We start from the raw sequence: 18097 nt of genomic DNA on the forward strand, positions 1-18097 counted from the left end.
CGGGGGGGGTGTTGATCCTGGGAAGGGCTGACCTGTATGCAGTTCATAGGGTGAAAAACTCAAAGGGCGGTAAAACAGTTTTATTCACGGACATTCGAATGATCATTAACGCTAATTGCAACATGTCAATCCAATTCAATTTGGTCTGTGCACAGATTTTAGCCAATTCGTTTTTGATGTTCTGGTTCATCCTTTCAACCTTACCTTGGGACTGAGGATGGTACCCCGAACCGAACCTGTGTTCTAGTCCAAGAGCATTTTCGACCAAGGCTAAGTGAGTATTTTTAAAATGGGTGCCGGTGTCTGACATAATCTTTTTTAGGGAAACCATGTCGGAGAATTAGGTCATTCACAAGCCATTTAATTACTGATTTTGTATCCTCTTTTGGGGTTGGGGTTGCTTCCGGCCAACCACTGTGATTGTCAACACAAGTCAGCAAGTATCTTTTCCCTTTCACCGTATTGATCATATCAATGAAGTCAAAAACTATACACGATTCACCCTCACCTCCTCCATATTCCAAATTGATCTACTAAACTACTATCGATGTGCAAAATGGCTATTTTCAAGTTAAATTTAGTTATAACTTCTTACCCACAGGAATATTGTTAAAACTATGGAATGTGTCAGAAAAATTTCAATTTTGTTGTAAGGAGTCTGAATCCAAGAGTCTGAATCCACCCTCACCTCCTCCCTCTTCTGTTTCTGAAAAAGGGACTGTGTCAGTAATACTATCACTTTCAGAAACATCTAAGAAAAAGGTCAGCTAATAGTCAAGTACAGCAAGAGCAGGGGCGGAGGACAGGTCATGTTTGAGGTCAATGAAAGTCATTTCAGTCTCTGTGGACCACTGGAGGGTGGTATTAGGGTAGGGGACCCCTTAGCGAAATCAGAAATAACTCAAACTCAACTAAACCCTAAATTTTATGTAACTTATTCAATATGGTGAAAGCTTCAAAATATGCCTATATTTATATTGACACAAATACTAGAAAAATACTAATCTTATGGCTGATGTTTTAGCAATAGTAATTTGAAATTTTACCACACCTGGTGGCCACAATAACAAATTAAGTCAAGCTCATGTTGTAGAAAGTCGAATGATGCGGACACGTTTGTTATTGAATACTTTCTATCAGACTTCTGTCGTGAATATAATTGTTTGATATGCTTAAATGTAATGTGTCATTTTAGCTCAGCTGTTGTGTAGCTGCTAGCTCCTCGTAGCCTACAGCCGGGGTGTCTAAAGTGCAGCCCATAGCTATGTGTTTAACAGAAAACTTAAACAATAGAAAATGTGGTTTTGGGGTGTCGGTGCAATGAGTGGCAGCTACGCTGTGTTTTATCATTGGACCTAAGTCCTTGGTTTTGTAGGCGGGGCAGAGAGCAAGGGAACAATGTGGGACAGCAATTGTGTCCATCTTATACTATGCTAGTTGTAGCAAAGATAGGTCAATATGAGCAGCCACACCTTGAGTTCCAACATATATACATATAAAGGAGTCAAAGGCCTCCTGGCATCAGTGTCTATCTGGTGATCATAACATGAGGCGAGTCGGGTGGCGGTACACACGGAAGCATCTCAGTCAGCCAGGGTTTTCACTGATAGAGCAGTTGGAGATGTCAGCCATTTCTGGTGTTTCAGGCTGAGGTATGAGCTCATGGAGGAGCCTTGGTAGTGGTGTCGCAGCTTGGTGGTTGAGCCGTCAGGTAACACCAGGAAGGTTCCTTCTGTGCGATATTGAATGTCAGGGTACAGTCTGTAAAGGAGGTCATTACCAAGCAGGCAAGGTGTGTGCAGGTCAACCACGAAGGGGTGCTTCAACGAGAGTCCAGCAATCTGAACCGGAAGAGGTTTGGTGACAGGTAACATTCTTGTGACCTCAGCGAAGCCTTTGACCTTCAAAAAGGAAGCACACAGTTTCTTTGGTACCTCTGCATTCAGAAATGAGTGGGTGGCACCAGTGTCAATCACAAACTGATAACATTGTCCGTTGACACTTATGTCCAGCAGGGGGCCTGTCTGTATTTCCTGCTGGGGCTTCTGCCTTGGGCGTCCTTTGCCATGCCTGTATGATGTTTTGGCTGCAATTGGGAGCCTGTCTCGTTCAGAGGAGTTAGGACATTCACGTTGCCAGTGACCCGGCTGGTCACAGATGAAACAGTTTTCACCCTGTCTTGGCCTTAAAGCACCGTGTCCACCACCCGAGTCCAACCGTCTGGTCGCACGTCTGTTGAGGATTCTTTCCTCCACCCGCTGGGACTCAAAAGCAAGGTCACCTACTGCTGAATATACCTTAGCTGATCTTTGACCTTTTGGTTCTTTTAACTTTTCATCTTCAGCGATCTGTAATTTAAGTAGTTGTTTCCTTGTTACTCTACCACCAGCCTTGTTGTTATCATCCTGCTCTGTCCAATTTTGCATGTGATGAATAAGATGTCCCTGCCATGTGTTGTTTTTGGCACCGTGTATATCAGGGTTAGCTTTGTCCAAAGTGTTTAGCCAAAGGCTCCCTCCCTGAGGTACAGGTGGGAAAGCAAGGTCAACAATGGCTTGCATTTCTGTGACGGCAAAAGACTTATATTGAAGCAGGCCCCTATGGTCAGCGCTATGCGTCAAAAATGTCTGGTATGCACGCGCGAGATTACCATCTGCCAGAGGAAAATGGTCAGACGTGCAAAGGGAGGGGTTAAGAATTTGAGCCGATGGAAACATTTTAAGTTTTGGAGGTAGGTTCAATCTTAGTGGGGCGTGTGAGTTCCTCCCTCTCTTGTCACTGGAGTAGGGGGCGGTGGCTTAGTTAAAGTCTGGGCAGGTCGTTTGAATAGTCTAGTGCATGCGCGACATGTGAAAGACCAGCCCGTCCATTTTATCATATTCTTCTCTAACTTTGTTTTCTCTTCCATCAAACTCTTAAATTCTCGAGCACATACGTTCTGTAAGCCTTCTTTTAAACCGTTAGGTTCCTCGCCCTGTGCTCGAGTCATCTCCTTAACTACTTCACCTTGTTCCCCCCCTCCGTGTCTCCCCGCGGACTCCACCTTCACCAATAGCAACACACGCACACACAAGCGAGCGCACACACACACACAAGCAGGCCCATGCTCTCAGCACACACACACAAGCACGCGTATGCTCACAGCACACACACACACAAGCACACGTATGCTCACAGCACACACACACACACACACAACCAAAAGACCACAATTGGAAGAAAAACACTAGCTGTTTTGTAATATGATTATGAAAATAAAGAAGTAACACTTAAATACGGATATATGTAAATATCTGCCTCCGACAGTATTTATGGTCAATGAGTTTTAAATATGAATTTTCTTTGCAAGTTTCAAGCACAGCATCACTTTTTATGACCCAATCTAAGCAACTTTTCCCACTACTAAACTATAACCAACACAGAAAAACGAGCATAGCACATTGAACTTTGTGGACATTATGAATTACCATTCATAATTTAAAATGACCCCAATATAAATCCACTAAAATGCATGATGAGTGATATGCAAAACACTCTCCCCATTTCCCCATCAAATTATATAAGTATATAAGATTATATCAACATAATGTGTGTGTATACACACACACATATATAGCAATTGTTTAAGCCCGATGTGGCCTCCTCAAGTCAAACGTTTTAGACACCCCTGGTCTACTGGTTGTGAGGCAAAAATGGCAAAGACTTTGTTGAATAGTTGGTGTTCTTGTCAGGACATGATGACATCATCCCTGGAGCAAGTGGTGGGTTTGGACAGAGCGCTGCTGACGCTGTCCTGCAACTTCTCCAGCGGTGACACTGGCCTGTCCTGGTACCAGAGGAGACACCGTTCTCCTCCACAGCTGCTGGTCAGCGAGTATTTTCAAGCAGAACATAACTTGACACAGATCAGACGTGAAAAAAGTTAAAGTACCAATGATTGTCACACACACACTAGGTGTGGTGAAATGTGTCCTCTGCATTTGACCCGTTCCCTTGTTCACCCCCTGGGAGGTGAGGGGAGCAGTGAGCAGCAGCGGTGGCCGCGCCCAGGAATCATTTTGGTGATTCAACCCCCAATTCCAACCCTTGATGCTGAGTGCCAAGCAGGGAGGTAATGGGTCCCATTTTTATGGGGTTTAAACTCACAACATACCAATCTAAGGGCGGACACTCTAACCACAAGGCCACTGAGTAGGTGTTCCATGTGGACCAGGGGCCTCATGTTCAGAGAGTTGCGTGGCTTTCCTACTAAATATGGACGTACGATCAAATCCAGAAAATGGCGTCGACCAGTAAAAAAATCAGATGTACGAAAGTTTTCGCACGCACAATTCCAAGCACGTTTCTTTGTTACATCGCAATCTACTTTGAATCGACCTGTGTAGCCTGGCACGCCCAGGCCCCGCGCCCTTATAAATATGCAAATCAGATTGAAAGTCACCATATGACTGAAAACGGCAAGCGGTGCCCGACGATGACTCAGTAGGAGGTGCTTCTTTCTCCGCCCACAGAAAACAGCAAACAGGCTAAAAAAAATGGTCGGGCATCAGGAACAAAGTGAAGAAGACAAAAAAGACGAGCGTTTGAAAAGATAATCGCTGCAACTGTACCCTTTCTTTGCCGCAACTATTTTAGCCATGTTATATAGCAAAGAAGACTTTATTGTAAAATTAATAAAACAGATGTTATTCTGGCATTCAAATACATAGCCTCTCTTTTTAGACTAAAATATAATTTTAATGGTTTCAATATGCATTGTGTGTAAGAGTGAGCATATTCGAATTAAAAGTAGATCTTTAAACACTTTGTATACAATGGCCTACCATTTCACTTCAACTTAATCAGAACTCGTTTAAAAGCGTAACTGACAAGTTAGGGATATCTTATTCATTTACACGCAGTTTTAAACTATTACTACAAAACTAACAATATTTTTATTCTTTAAACCTGTGCACACTGTTTAAATGTTTTAATAGCATATCACGCTATGGTCATTTTGTCATGTCTGTGTGATCATGTTTTGTTTTGGTTATGTTCGGTTTGGTTTTTGGACCCTTTGTGCACTCTTGTTTGTTTTGTTTCCACGACAACCCATTAGTTTTCACCTGTCCTCATGTCATGCACCTGTCTCACGTTTTGCACTTGCGCACCTGTCACTAATCATGTCACTGTTATTTAAGGCTGTCTTTTTCTGTTGATCGTCCTGGTCACATTATCCATACTACCCCTGTTACGCCATTGATCACGTGTTCCATGCCATAGATTCCTGCTCTGTCAAGTAAGTTTTTGTTATTAATGCCACAGTTAGTGATTTTAGTTTCATGTTCATAGTTTTTGCCTTTGTGTTAGATTTGTTTTCATTAGCCAAGTTTGTACTTCCGCCCTTGTGCGCGCTTTTTTGTTTACCGTATTTTCCGCACTATAAGGCGCACCTAAAAACCACAAATTTTCTCAAAAGCTGACAGTGCGCCTTATAACCCGGTGCGCTTTATATATGGATAAATATTAAGATTCATTTTCATAAAGTTTCGGTCTCGCAACTTCGGTAAACAGCCGCCATCTTTTTTCCCCGTAGAAGAAGCGCGCGGTGCATGCTGGGATATGTGACGTTTCATTTCCATTTGTGTGTTTATGTAAAGACCCCAAAATGGCTCCTATTAAGTGTGTTGTCTGTCTAATTATAAATAATGCAGACGAGGCGTGTTAACTGAGTTCTCAACGTTTACTCACAGCGTGCTCATAACCACATTCTAACTGCCAGCATACAACAACGCTTCTCAGGGCTACCGCGCATGCTCGTAACTATCGTTGCATGCTGGGTAGTGTAGTTGTTATATTTGCTAGCTCATAACATCACATTTAGAGACACGCTTACGCGCTTAATTCAATACTCGCCGTCATTCCGGGTGGATTGACAAAAGACCTCCAGCCGCTAGATATTGGTGTCAACAGGGCATTCGAAGCTAGACTGCTAACTGCGTGGGAACAGTGGATGACGAAGAAGCGCGCGGTGCATGCTGGGATATGTGACGTTTCATTTCCATTTGTGTGTTTATGTAAAGACTCCAAAATGTCTCTTATTAAGTGTGTTGTCTGTCTAATTATAAATAATGCAGACGAGGCGTGTTAACTGAGTTCTCAACGTTTACTCACAGCGTGCTCATAACCACATTCTAACTGCCAGCATACAACGCTTCTCAGGGCTACCGCGCATGCTCGTAACTATCGTTGCATGCTGGGTAGTGTAGTTGTTATATTTGCTAGCTCATAACATCACATTTAGAGACACGCTTACGCGCTTAATTCAATACTCGCCGTCATTCCGGGTGGATTGACAAAAGACCTCCAGCCGCTAGATATTGGTGTCAACAGGGCATTCGAAGCTAGACTGCTAACTGCGTGGGAACAATGGATGACAGAAGGCGAACACACATTCACTAAGACGGAGGCAGCGCCAGACGACGCCAACATCTGCCAGTGGATCGTAAATGCCTGGGCAGATATTTCGGTCACAACTGTGGTCCGAGCTTTCCGGAAGGCAGGATTCACAGAACTGCTGGATAACAGTGACACTGACTCCGATGACTTCGACGAGACGGAACCGTCCATTTTGGATCTCACATTTGCCAAACTTTTCACTTCGGACACCGAAGACGAAGGATTTACGAATGAAGAATAACTTCAGAAAGTGAGCGCTATGTTTATTTTGTGTGTTGGGACATTAAAGTTCGAGCAACATTATGTTGCTATTGCTCTGCACTATTTTGAATTTTACTATGTTTGTGATTGCACATTTGCGTACATTTTGGGACAGAGTTGTTAGAACGCTGGTTTTCAATATATTATTAAAGTTTGACTGACCTATCTGACTGTTTTTTTGACATTCCCTTTAGCGCAGCGTAGGCGCGGCTTATAGTCCGGGGCGGCTTATTGGTGGACAAAGTTATGAAATATGCCATTCATTGAAGGTGCGGCTAATAATCCGGTGCGCCTTATAGTGCGGAAAATACGGTATTCCTTTTGTTAGCGTTAAAATAAAGATGTCCTTACCCTCACGCCATGTCCGATCCAGCTTTACTTGCATCTCGGGAAAACAAAACCCTCACACTCCACGTACTGACAGAATGTCACCAGCATTAAAAAGTTCTTCCTCAACAAAATCTGGACGAGTTGGATGAGGCTCATTGGAGGCCGAGACACTGCGCTATTCCTCTGTGGAGCGCAGGGACCTGGTCTGGGGTCCTGGCGGAAAACTGGTGCCATTGAGCTCCGTGCTCTGACGACGTTGGCGCGTGTCCCCAGCCACGGAAGCGCCGCTCAAGACGAGGGACGTCGGGGAGGCCTTCCGCGAGTGTACAGGATGTGCCGCTCTCGCAGGCTCCTCCCACTCCGGGCGGAAGCAGACTGCTGCCAGCCCCGCTGTTCCAGGATGACGCCACGCCATCACCGGAGGATGACATCACAGAGCAAGATTTTTTTTTCCTCAAATCTCTTTTTTGTCAACTGCTCCCAACCAAAGACTCCATGTCCATAACAAAACTTTACCAAGATATGTTTTTAGAAATCAGGTCCAGTCAATCACAGTCATCTAGTTTTCATGCCCCGCACGCATCACAGGACTTTTCTTTTTTCCGCCCACTCAATCCCAGGTAAAAAAAGATGAAAGACATTTTGGACAATTCAAAGGGGAGGATTCTGCGCCCCTCCTGACCTCCCTCCACCCATCCCTAAAAACTGTTCCAAACTGCGGGGAGCGCGTCTGGTATCCGCTCCTTGAGGGGGGGTAGGGCTGGGAACTGTACGGGTGGGGTGACTCAGCTTCACCATGCCAAGCCACAGCCTCCAGTCCGGCCCCCACCACCGGTCTTTCGGCCTGCTAAGCCGCAACCTCCGGCCCGGCCGCCACCACCGGTCTTTCGGCCTGCTAAGCCGTAACCCCCAGCTAGGCCACCTCTACCTGCACCAGCTTCAAGGCTAGCACCAGCGCCAAGGCTAGCACCAGTACCAAGGCTAGCACCAGCGCCACGGCTAGCACCTACGCCACGGCTACCACCTATGCCACGGCTAGCTCCACGCCCTGCTCCAAAGCTAGCAACACGCCTAGCCGCACCACGCCAAGCTCCACCACGCCAAGTTCCTCCAGTAGCAGCTCCACGCCAAATGCCACCAATAGCAACTCCACGCCAAGTGCCACCAGTAGCAGCTCCACGCCAAGTGCCGCCAGACGCAGCTTCACGATGCCAAGTGCCGCCAGTCGCAGCTTTACGACGCCAAGTGCCGCCAGTCGCAGCTTTACGACGCCAAGTGCCGTCAGTCGCAGCTTCACGACGCCAAGTGCCGCCAGTCGCAGCTCCACGACTCCAAGTGCCGCCAGTCGCAGCTCCACGACGCCAAGTGCCGCCAGTCGCAGCTTCACGATGCCAAGTGCCGCCAGTCGCAGCTTTACGACGCCAAGTGCCGCCAGTCGCAGCTTTACGACGCCAAGTGCCGTCAGTCGCAGCTTCACGACGCCAAGTGCCGCCAGTCGCAGCTCCACGACTCCAAGTGCCGCCAGTCGCAGCTCCACGACGCCAAGTGCCGCCAGTCGCAGCTCCACGACGCCAAGTGCCGCCAGTCGCAGCTCCAGGACGCCAAGTGCCGCCAGACGCAGCTCCACGTCGCCAAGTGCCGCCAGTCGCAGCTCCACGACGCTAAGTGCCGCCAGTCGCAGCTCCACGACGCCAAGACCCAAGCCAAGATCCAAGCCAAGACCCTCCATGCCAAGACCCTTCATGCCAAGACCCGCCATGCCAAGACCCGCCATGCCAAGACCCTCCATGCCAAGCTTCGCCACGCCAAGCTTCGACATGCCAAGACCCACCACGCCAAGCTTCGCCGCCTGCCACGACGAGGACGCGCGCAAATTCCACGCCTGCCACGATGACGATGCGCCCGCCTCCTCGTCGGCCACGGAAGTGGCCGCTACCTGGTCGTCCGCCACGCCAAGTGCGCCGACCTCCTTGTCCGTCACGGATGTGGCCCTTCCCTGGTCGCCCACCTCGTCAGGTACAGCGGCGCTCTACGCGTCGCCGCCGCCTGACTATGTCTCGGTGGATTCGGGGCCACTTGGTCTGGCGACCCACCACCATGTCCCCCTCCCGCCCTCCCATGACTCTTGTTCATTTTTTTTGTTTTGGACATCTAGTATCTGTCCTGAAGGGAGGGGCTCTGTCATGTCTGTGTTATCATGTTTTGTTTTGGTTATGTTCGGTTTGGTTTTTGGACCCTTTGTGCACTCTTGTTTGTTTTGTTTCCATGACAACCCATTAGTTTTCACCTGTCCTCATGTCACCTGTCCTCAAAACCCTCACAGTCCACGTACTGACACATTTAATAATATGAATTACTTTTGTTGTTGACTTTTAGATTATCTTTTTCTTCTTCAAACCTGTGCACACAATTTAAATATGTTTTCACTCACACAACATGCTATAGTCATGTCATGTGAACTACTTATATTGTTGATTTTTAGTTACCAGGACGAAAACCCCACTGCTCCTCCTGAATCTGAGGTGCGACTATCTGGAGTAGCCTCCTCTCCAGTACACCTGAATAAACCTTATTGGGAAGGAGTGTGATCCCACGATAGTTGGAACACACCCTTCGGTTCCCCTTCTTAAAGAGAGGAACCACCACCCCGGTCTGCCAATCCAGAGGTTCCGGCCCCGTTGTCCACGCAATGTTGACAGCCCCACAGCATTCAGAGCCTTAAGATGGCAGGCATTGCGCAGGACAACATGACTTTAATGTCAAAAAGGAAATAGTGTATGGAACATTGACTCGGGAAATAGGAAACAAACATCAAGCCCTGACTGGAGGGCGAGGCAACTGCAAGGCAACTGCAACCAGGTGTGCCAGGCTGCCAATCAGGGACAGGTGAGGGAAACGAGCGCTGTGGGAGACATGCAGGAAGTGGAACTAAAATAAGAGTGCTGACAGGAAATAAACACAAACTAAGGAAACATAACAAGACGTGAATGTGACAGATCATCACAGAATCTCTGTTGGCGTAAACCAGGAAGTGAAGATGTTGAGCGATGCAGGGAAACATTTGATTGGTTAGCAGTTGCATTGCGTTTGTGTGCTGCTCGGACATATTCAATAGGCAAAAATGTCAATGATTGGCCAAATTGTTCGGGCAAACTGGGAGGATAGGACAAAGTTGAGGGGCGCGCATAATGGTTGAACTTGCATGAATTGGCAACATCGTGAAATCCTGGAGGGACTGATTAAGGAATGTACAAATTAACGGTTAAGTCCAGGAAACTTTCGGAGTCTGGTGAGAAGCAAAAAAAACATCTCCAGTTTGCCACCCCTGTGATGTCCTGTCAACGACAAAAGCTGTGAAAACGTCCTCAGAACCAGCTCTCAAACAGCCACAGTGGGATGAGGAGCCCACAGAGATTTTTGTGCGGGTGCACTAGAGATGTCAGTCATTGTGGGCTAAATGGCGCAGTAGAAGACAGCAGAGTCGCTCAGCTGCACGTCTTGGATATTCAGAGGAGCTCGCTTGGCGGTGTCATTGATGCTGCATCTGAACCTCTTTTCAAAGCTGCTCTCAGTCTTGCCCTCACCGAATATTAAGAGGCTCAGGATTAACTTTGGTGCCGCCTGCCCGTCCTGTTTGTACCAGTAGATGTAGTTGTTGCCTACAGAATTTTCATAGCTGCAGTCCAGCGTAACTGAGTCGCCTTTAATGGCGTACACATTCTCTGCTGGCTGGTGCACCGTCTGGCTGCCACATTCTGTCAGAGGACAACAAATGTGGTCAAACATCATATAACCTGACATGCTCACCTCAAATGACCTTACCAAGGCTCCAGGCAGCCATCAGCACACACACCAATGCACGCTTCATGTTTGCACTCCTGGGTTATGTGCACGTTGACTTGGTGGCTGAGGAGGCGGGGCCTAATCCCAAAGAGGGAGGCACTTCACAAACACATCACATACATAGGCGTAGTACCGGGGGCGAAGTGCATCTTCAATATTTAATTATAGGAAAAAGACGCATTTGTCCCTCCCAAAAAATATACCGTGGAGGTAAACATGGTTTTGTTTTAAAAGCGCAACACATCATCATGTGACTGACAGGCCCCTTACCTCGTTACACTCCACTCGTTTCGTGTGGAAAAAGATTAAAAGGATTAAGTTACGTCAAAATTAGCTAAAATGTTTTGTCATTCCCTTCCAGGTAGCAAAATGTCACCACCACAAAAGAGTGAAACAGCAGCACGAGCTCTATTTTAAAAAGAGTAACCTGAGTGTGAGTAACGGTTACACGACAACACAAAGACAACACCTAATTATACTCGACCATTAATCAACATGTATGACATTGTTAGATACTATGTGCAATTTTATCTTAAAGGGGAAGTGCACTTTTTGGGGAGTTTTGCTTATCGTCATACTTGCCAACCTTGAGACCTCCGATTTCGGGAGGTGGGGGGCGGGGAGGGGCGTGGTTGGGGGAGTGGTTAAGAGGGGAGAAGTATATTTACAGCTAGGATTCACCAAGTCAAGTATTTCATATATATATATATATATATATATATATAATAAATACTAAGTCAAGTATTTCATATATATATATATATATATATATATATATATATATATATTAGAGATGCGCGGTTTGCGGGCACAACCGCGGAGTCCGCGGATTATCCGCGGATCGGGCGGATGAAATTTTAAAAAATAAGATTTTATCCGCGTGCGGGTCGGGTCGGGCGGATCAATTAGATTTTTTTTTTTTTTTTTTTTTTTTTTTTTTTTTATTTGCGGGTGGCAGTTAAACCAATTCGGAAATATATACACATAGTTAAATGTTGTTACCCACATACGAAAAACGAGCAGGTACCTGCTGCATATGCCACAACAAAAGAAAAAAAAAGAAAAGAGATGGACACTTTTACGGAGCGGAGAAGGGACGCCTCGCCGGTGTCCGGGACCGAGGCCCCTTCCCCCGAGAGGGCCCCACCGGGAGCCGTAGCTGAGGCGATCCGCGAGAAGGGCCCGACGCATGTCCAGGGTCACTACCGCGCCCACCGCACCGACACCCCGCCTCGTCCGCCTTCGCCGCGGCCGGCGTCACGCGCAGCAGGTAAGCAGCATACCTGCCCGCCACCCCCCGAAATTCACATTTCTATCACAATTATCATACTGTAAACATGGTAAGCTAACTTCATTAAAATTAATAGTCCTGTCAATAGCATGGAATTACAATTCAAATGTAGTTTTTTTGTAAGCCTTTCAAAAGAATTCAAAATATGAAAAATTAATGAAAATTAATTTAAGCCATCAGACACTTTGAAAAGTGGCACATCACATCTCTAATGTAATCATTTTAACTTTTCAACAGAAATAGCACTGCAAAAATATTAAGGACATACTTCTGTATTTTGGTAGTTATGCTGTCAACATTTAACAAGATTTCTTCAACTTGGACTTGAAAGCATAAATAGTATAAACACTTTTAACAGTATGTCGTGCTGTGAAATACAGCCGACAGGATTTGCATGCAGGTGCAGGAGAAGAAAGGACTTCTTTCATTTAAGGTTTGTGATAAACCATCAAACTCATTCGTTAAAAGGACTCTATAGTAATATAAAGCGAATTTTTCTGGACATTATCATGCAAGAAAAGTTTATTTTTGGGACCGCGATCACCGCGTAATGATTTTTAAAGGTTGCATTACAAACATGTAACTGTCCCATGTGATAAGCCAGTGCGATTGGAAGTCCATGCTCAATTATTGCCTCCGTAAATAAAACTTCGGCATTTATCACATCCAAAGAATCTGTTTGGGCGACGAAAAACGTTGAAAGTTTTCCACTTGTATCGCTAGCAACGGCATTAGACTTGTGTTTTTTTGTCCCAAAGTGGTCTTTTACATCGCTAATTCCTCCGTGTCCGATCGAAAAATCTTGTCTGCACAAGGTGCAATTCGCGTAGTTTTCACCCTTTTTTTTTTTAAATTAAAGAAAAAACGTATTTTTTATCACTGCACCCGTAACCCGGAATAGGTTGATGAAAACCGTACGAATTACGGGAAAACCGGAGTAGTTGGCAGGTGCCTCACTAATGCCTTGCATCGTCTATATTAGATATACCGGGCGGATAGCGGGCGGATGCAGTTCTGATCAAATGTTAGATCGGGTGGATTGCGGATGGTTGACGACTTTCTGATGCGGTTGCGGATGAAATATTTGCCTATCCGCGCATCTCTAATATATATATATATATATATATATATATATATATATATATATATATATATATATATATATATATATATATATATATATATATATATATATAAATAAAAGAAATACTTGAATTTCAGTGTTCATTTATTTACACATATACACACACATAACACTCATCTACTCATTGTTGAGTTAAGGGTTGAATTGTCCATCCTTGTTCTATTTGTCACTATTTTTCTAACCATGCTGTTTTTCTAGCCACCTCTGATGATGCATTGCTGTGTGGCACGCAAAAAGTGCTTTCATCAAATGCACTAGATGGCAGTATTGTCCTGTTTAAGAGTGTCACAACATTGCTGTTTACGGCAGACGAACTGCTTTACAGTAGACAAAAATGTGACTGCTGTTGTTGTGTGTTGTTACCGCGCTGGGAGGACGTTAATGAAACTGCCTAACAATAAACCCACATAAGAAACCAAGAACTCGCCCTCGATCATTCTACAGTTATAACGTCATTGGGCAGGTACGCTGTTTATATTATGTGCCTGAATTTCGGGAGATTTTCAGGAGAAAATTTGTCCCGGGAGGTTTTCGGGAGAGGCGCTGAATTTCGGGAGTCTCCCGGAAAATCCGGGAGGGTTGGCAAGTATGCTTATTGTTCACAATCATTATGAAAGACATGATAACGGATGGATTTTTTTTGATGCAGTCCAAATATAAAATAAAAGTAAATAAAAGTCAGCTTTCAGCAAAGCCAATAGGAACTCCATTATTACGCCCATTAAATTGGATAAATAACCATTCAAAAAGCAACAACAATACTTAAGTTACATTTCAGGACTTGAATATTAACCAAGTATTAGTGATATTGTTATTATGAGCGCTAAAGCAGACAAACTATTTATAGCGGCGCTGTGATCACTTCCTTGTGTCCCTATGTTTACATCATCGAGTGGTCTGCTGTTTCCTTGCTTCCCTGCTCCCTGTAAGTGTATTGTAGATAATAAATCCTACCTCTCACCTGGAAAGTAGATGGCTGAAATTATAATTGTCCTATGGCGCCATCTTTTGGACAAGTTTTCTCACAGCAGGTATTGAGGGTTGAAATTGTACTTCCTGTTTTGATTCTGTAAACCGGGAATAAGCGTCCATAGCATTTTTGCTCAAAAGGATTTTTCATTTATCACTCCAAGCAACATTTGTAAGTTTGACAGTTTAACTGAAACAATTCTTACTTATTGAACCGTCCCCATACTTGCCAACCTTGAAACCTCCGATTTCGGGAGGTGGGGTGTGGGGGTTGGGGGGCGTGGTAGGGGGTGGGGCGGGGGGCGCAGTTGGGGACGTGGTTAAGAGGGGAGGAATATATTTACAGCTAGAATTCACCAAGTCAAGTATTTCATATATATATATAGTATATATATATATATATATATATAAATAAAATAAATACTCGAATTTCAGTGTTCATTTATTTACACATATACACACACATAACAGTCATCTCCTCATTGTTGAGTTAAGGGTTGAATTGTCCATCCTTGTTCTATTCTCTCTCACTATTTTTCTAACCATGCTGAACACCCTCTCTGATGATGCATTGCTGTGTGGCACGCACAAAAGTGCTTTCATCAAATGCACTGGAGTCTGGAATCTTCCATCTCTCCCTAGCATGGCCCAAAACCGGTCAATCTTTTCTTCACTGCACTGCACTTGGTAGTCCACTACTTCTTCCCGGAGGCTATCCAGGTCCAATAGTAGCTGCGGCTTGGAACTTACAAGTGCATTTCTTCATCTTACTCGTCCTCGGCGTCGCCATGGCTGTATCTTCCTCGTTCTTCTGCTTCGTCTCCTTGTTGTGTGCGCAGTTGTGCACTGCACTCTCTAAAATCCGTAGATGTTATTGTCACATATGCATGTACAGTAGATGGCAGTATTGCCCTGTTTAAGAGTGTCACAACATTGCTGTTTACGGCAGACGAACTGCTTTACGGTAGACGAAAACGTGACTGCTGTTGTTGTGTGTTGTTACCGCGCTGGGAGGACGTTAATGAAACTGCCTAACAATAAACCCACATAAGAAACCAAGAACTCGCCCTCGATCATTCTACAGTTATAACGTGATTGGGCAGGCACGCTGTTTATATTGTGGGAAAGCAAGTTGTCATAACTCAGGTCCGCATGGAGCTGGAGGGGGCGTGGCCTCCAGCTCCGCCGGAATTTCGGGGGATTTTCGGGAGAAAATTTGTCCCGGGAGGTTTTCGGGAGTGGCGCTGAATTTCGGGAGTTTCCCGGAAAGTCCGGGAGGGTTGGCAAGTATGACCGTCCCACGTGGGATGTCTGTAGAAGTGTTTTAATGCTTATTCATACGTAATGTAATGAAGCTAGCATTGTTAGCAATAGCTAGTATGCCTACACATTTACAGGTGTTTGTGTTAGTGTTATTAACTTACAGCGGCATCCTATTTGCATTGATTCAGTTCCACAAATTACTCACTAAATTCACTAAAACGTCACCGTGGACTGATTGAGTCTGTTTAGCTGATGGAGAGCTAGCTTCTGCAGCTAGTGGGTCCATGACGATGACTTCTGTTGTGTTTGATCAGCTGTTTACTGCCGTGTTAGAGACACGGTTTGGAAACAATTAAGGTATGTAAATAAAAAACATCTCCAGTTCGCCACCCTTGTGATGTCCTGACAAGGACAAAAGCTGTGAAAACCTCCTCAGAACCAGCTCTCAAACAGCCATAGTGGGATGAGGAGCCTACAGAGGTTTTTGTGCAGGTGCAGCAGAGATGTCAGTCATTGTGGGCTGGATGGCGCAGTAGAAGACAGCAGAGTCGTTCAGCTGCACGTCTTGGATCTTCAGAGGAGCTCGCTTGGCGGTGTCATTGATGCTGCAGCTCAACCTCTTTTCAAAGCTGCTCTCAGTTTTGCCCTCATCCAATATTAAGAGGCTCAGGATGGACTTTGGTGCCGTCTGCCCGTCCTGTTTGTACCAGAAGATGTAGTCGAAGCTTCCAGAATTTTCATAGTGGCAGTCCAGCGTAACTGAGTTGCCTTTCATGGCGTACACATTCTCTGCTGGCTGGTGCACCGTCTGGCTGCCACATTCTGTCAGAGGACAACAAATGTGGTCAAACATCATATAACCTGACATGCTCACCTCAAATGACCTTACCAAGGCTCCAGGCAGCCATCAGCACACACACCAATGCACGCTTCATGTTTGCACTCCTGGGCTCTGTGCACGCTGACTTGGTGGCTGAGGAGGCGGGGCCTAATCCCAAAGAGGGAGGCACTTCACAAACACATCACATACATAGGCGTAGTACCGGGGAGGAATATGGGGGGGGTGAATAGTTGATGTAAAGAGGAAGATATAAATATCCCATCAGTCTTTATCCCCTTCAATACTTCATTATTGGAGAAAGATGCATTTGTCCCTCCCAAAAAATATACCGCGGTGGTATACATGCTTTTGTTTTGAAAGTGCAACACATCGTCAAGTGACTGACAGTATTCTTCAAGGGCGTTGGGGAGTTGAGATGCAGTCCAAAGAGAATGCACACAGCTTTTGGCAGGTCTTGAATGTTGTCCATCACAACTTCTCCCTAAATGATGATTCTCAGTGTGGCTGGGCTGAGATGCAGTGAGGATGAGGGCACAGCACCTTCGTGTTAAACCAGGAGGATCCCAATGTCAAGGTTAGACTCGCCAAGTTGGTGCTTTTCGAAACACTCGTAGCAATATGTGTTTTAAAAAACACAAGTAATATCAAGATAATACTTAAATGGGAAACACAAACGTTAAAAATGTATTAAACAAACCTTTAATGAAGTGGTCACTGCAAACTCCTGCATTCTTCGACTCTGTTCCTTTGGGCTGGAGTGCGTGCTACTTTTTTCGTCATCATTTTGTAAAATCTTGCACTCTTCTGTTTATCTATATTACCTCTCGAGGAACTCTGAAGAAACTTTTATCCTTTTTGCAGTTTAAATAGTTCGTACAGCCGAAAACAACGCAAGAAGAGGGCATTTTTCTTCGAGAAAGGCTAAATGCCGCTTATTACCCATTGAGAACAGACGCTGGCTTGACCACCACGCATATTTACTGAGCGGTACGGGGGTCACCGCAGGTCTCCGGGTCCCGATCGCTCCTGCTCACAGAACCACACAGGCAGCGCACGACGCACGAGCCGCAAGCCCACAGCTCAAGGCAGTTGAATACCTCCGCAAATCCACAAGGCACGACACTTACTTTGGAGGCAGAGTTTCCTCTGCCCCTGCGTGTTGTGGGATTCTGGGGGTTCGCTCCGGTAGCCTGCGGGTCTGCTGGGTAGTCCTGGGGATTCCTTCCCAACCTGCGCACGTTCACCCGGTCCTCCTTGTCAAGTCTCTCGATCCTCCTGGTCGCTCCTTTTTAAATGTGTGCAGCTTTAATGCTCCACAGGTGTGTCTGATTTTAGGTGCCGTTCGATTAGGCACTTTGGTTGTCAGGGGCAACAAGCTAAAAGGGGCAAAGTCTTAAAATGCCAGCAAAGTCCACAAAGAATAAAAACATACAATTAAAAATACAATCAAAGTCTGCAACGTGTAAAAACATGCAATTAAAAATACAACCAAATTCCACAGCAATAAAACATGCAATTAAAAATACAATCACATTCTAAAATGTAAAAACATGCAATTAAAATCCACAACAATAAAAACACTCAAAGACATGCACGGCAATGAAACATAAAAAAATAAAATCCCCTACTTGTGTCCCATCACATAAATAAATGTAAATATCTCCAGTTCGCCACCCTTGTGATGTCCTGACAAGGACAAAAGTTGTGAAAACCTCCA

The 18097-nt window shown here is 45.3% G+C and overlaps 2 gene segments (V, D, J or C); both read right to left on the reverse strand.

The window, feature by feature from the left end:
* Positions 1-10482: 10482 nt before the first annotated feature.
* Positions 10483-10897, reverse strand: LOC133619930 (T cell receptor alpha variable 38-1-like). The segment is given in 2 exon segments: positions 10483-10784; positions 10852-10897. Coding segments are annotated over 2 exon segments (348 nt in total).
* A 3844-nt stretch (positions 10898-14741) lies between these two features.
* On the reverse strand, positions 14742-17646 carry LOC133609249 (T cell receptor alpha variable 38-1-like). The segment is given in 3 exon segments: positions 14742-16361; positions 16429-16527; positions 17508-17646. Coding segments are annotated over 2 exon segments (396 nt in total).
* Between the last annotated feature and the right edge of the window lie 451 nt (positions 17647-18097).

Source organism: Nerophis lumbriciformis, linkage group LG02 (genome assembly GCF_033978685.3).
Source record: "Nerophis lumbriciformis linkage group LG02, RoL_Nlum_v2.1, whole genome shotgun sequence".
Lineage (NCBI taxonomy): Eukaryota > Metazoa > Chordata > Actinopteri > Syngnathiformes > Syngnathidae > Nerophis > Nerophis lumbriciformis.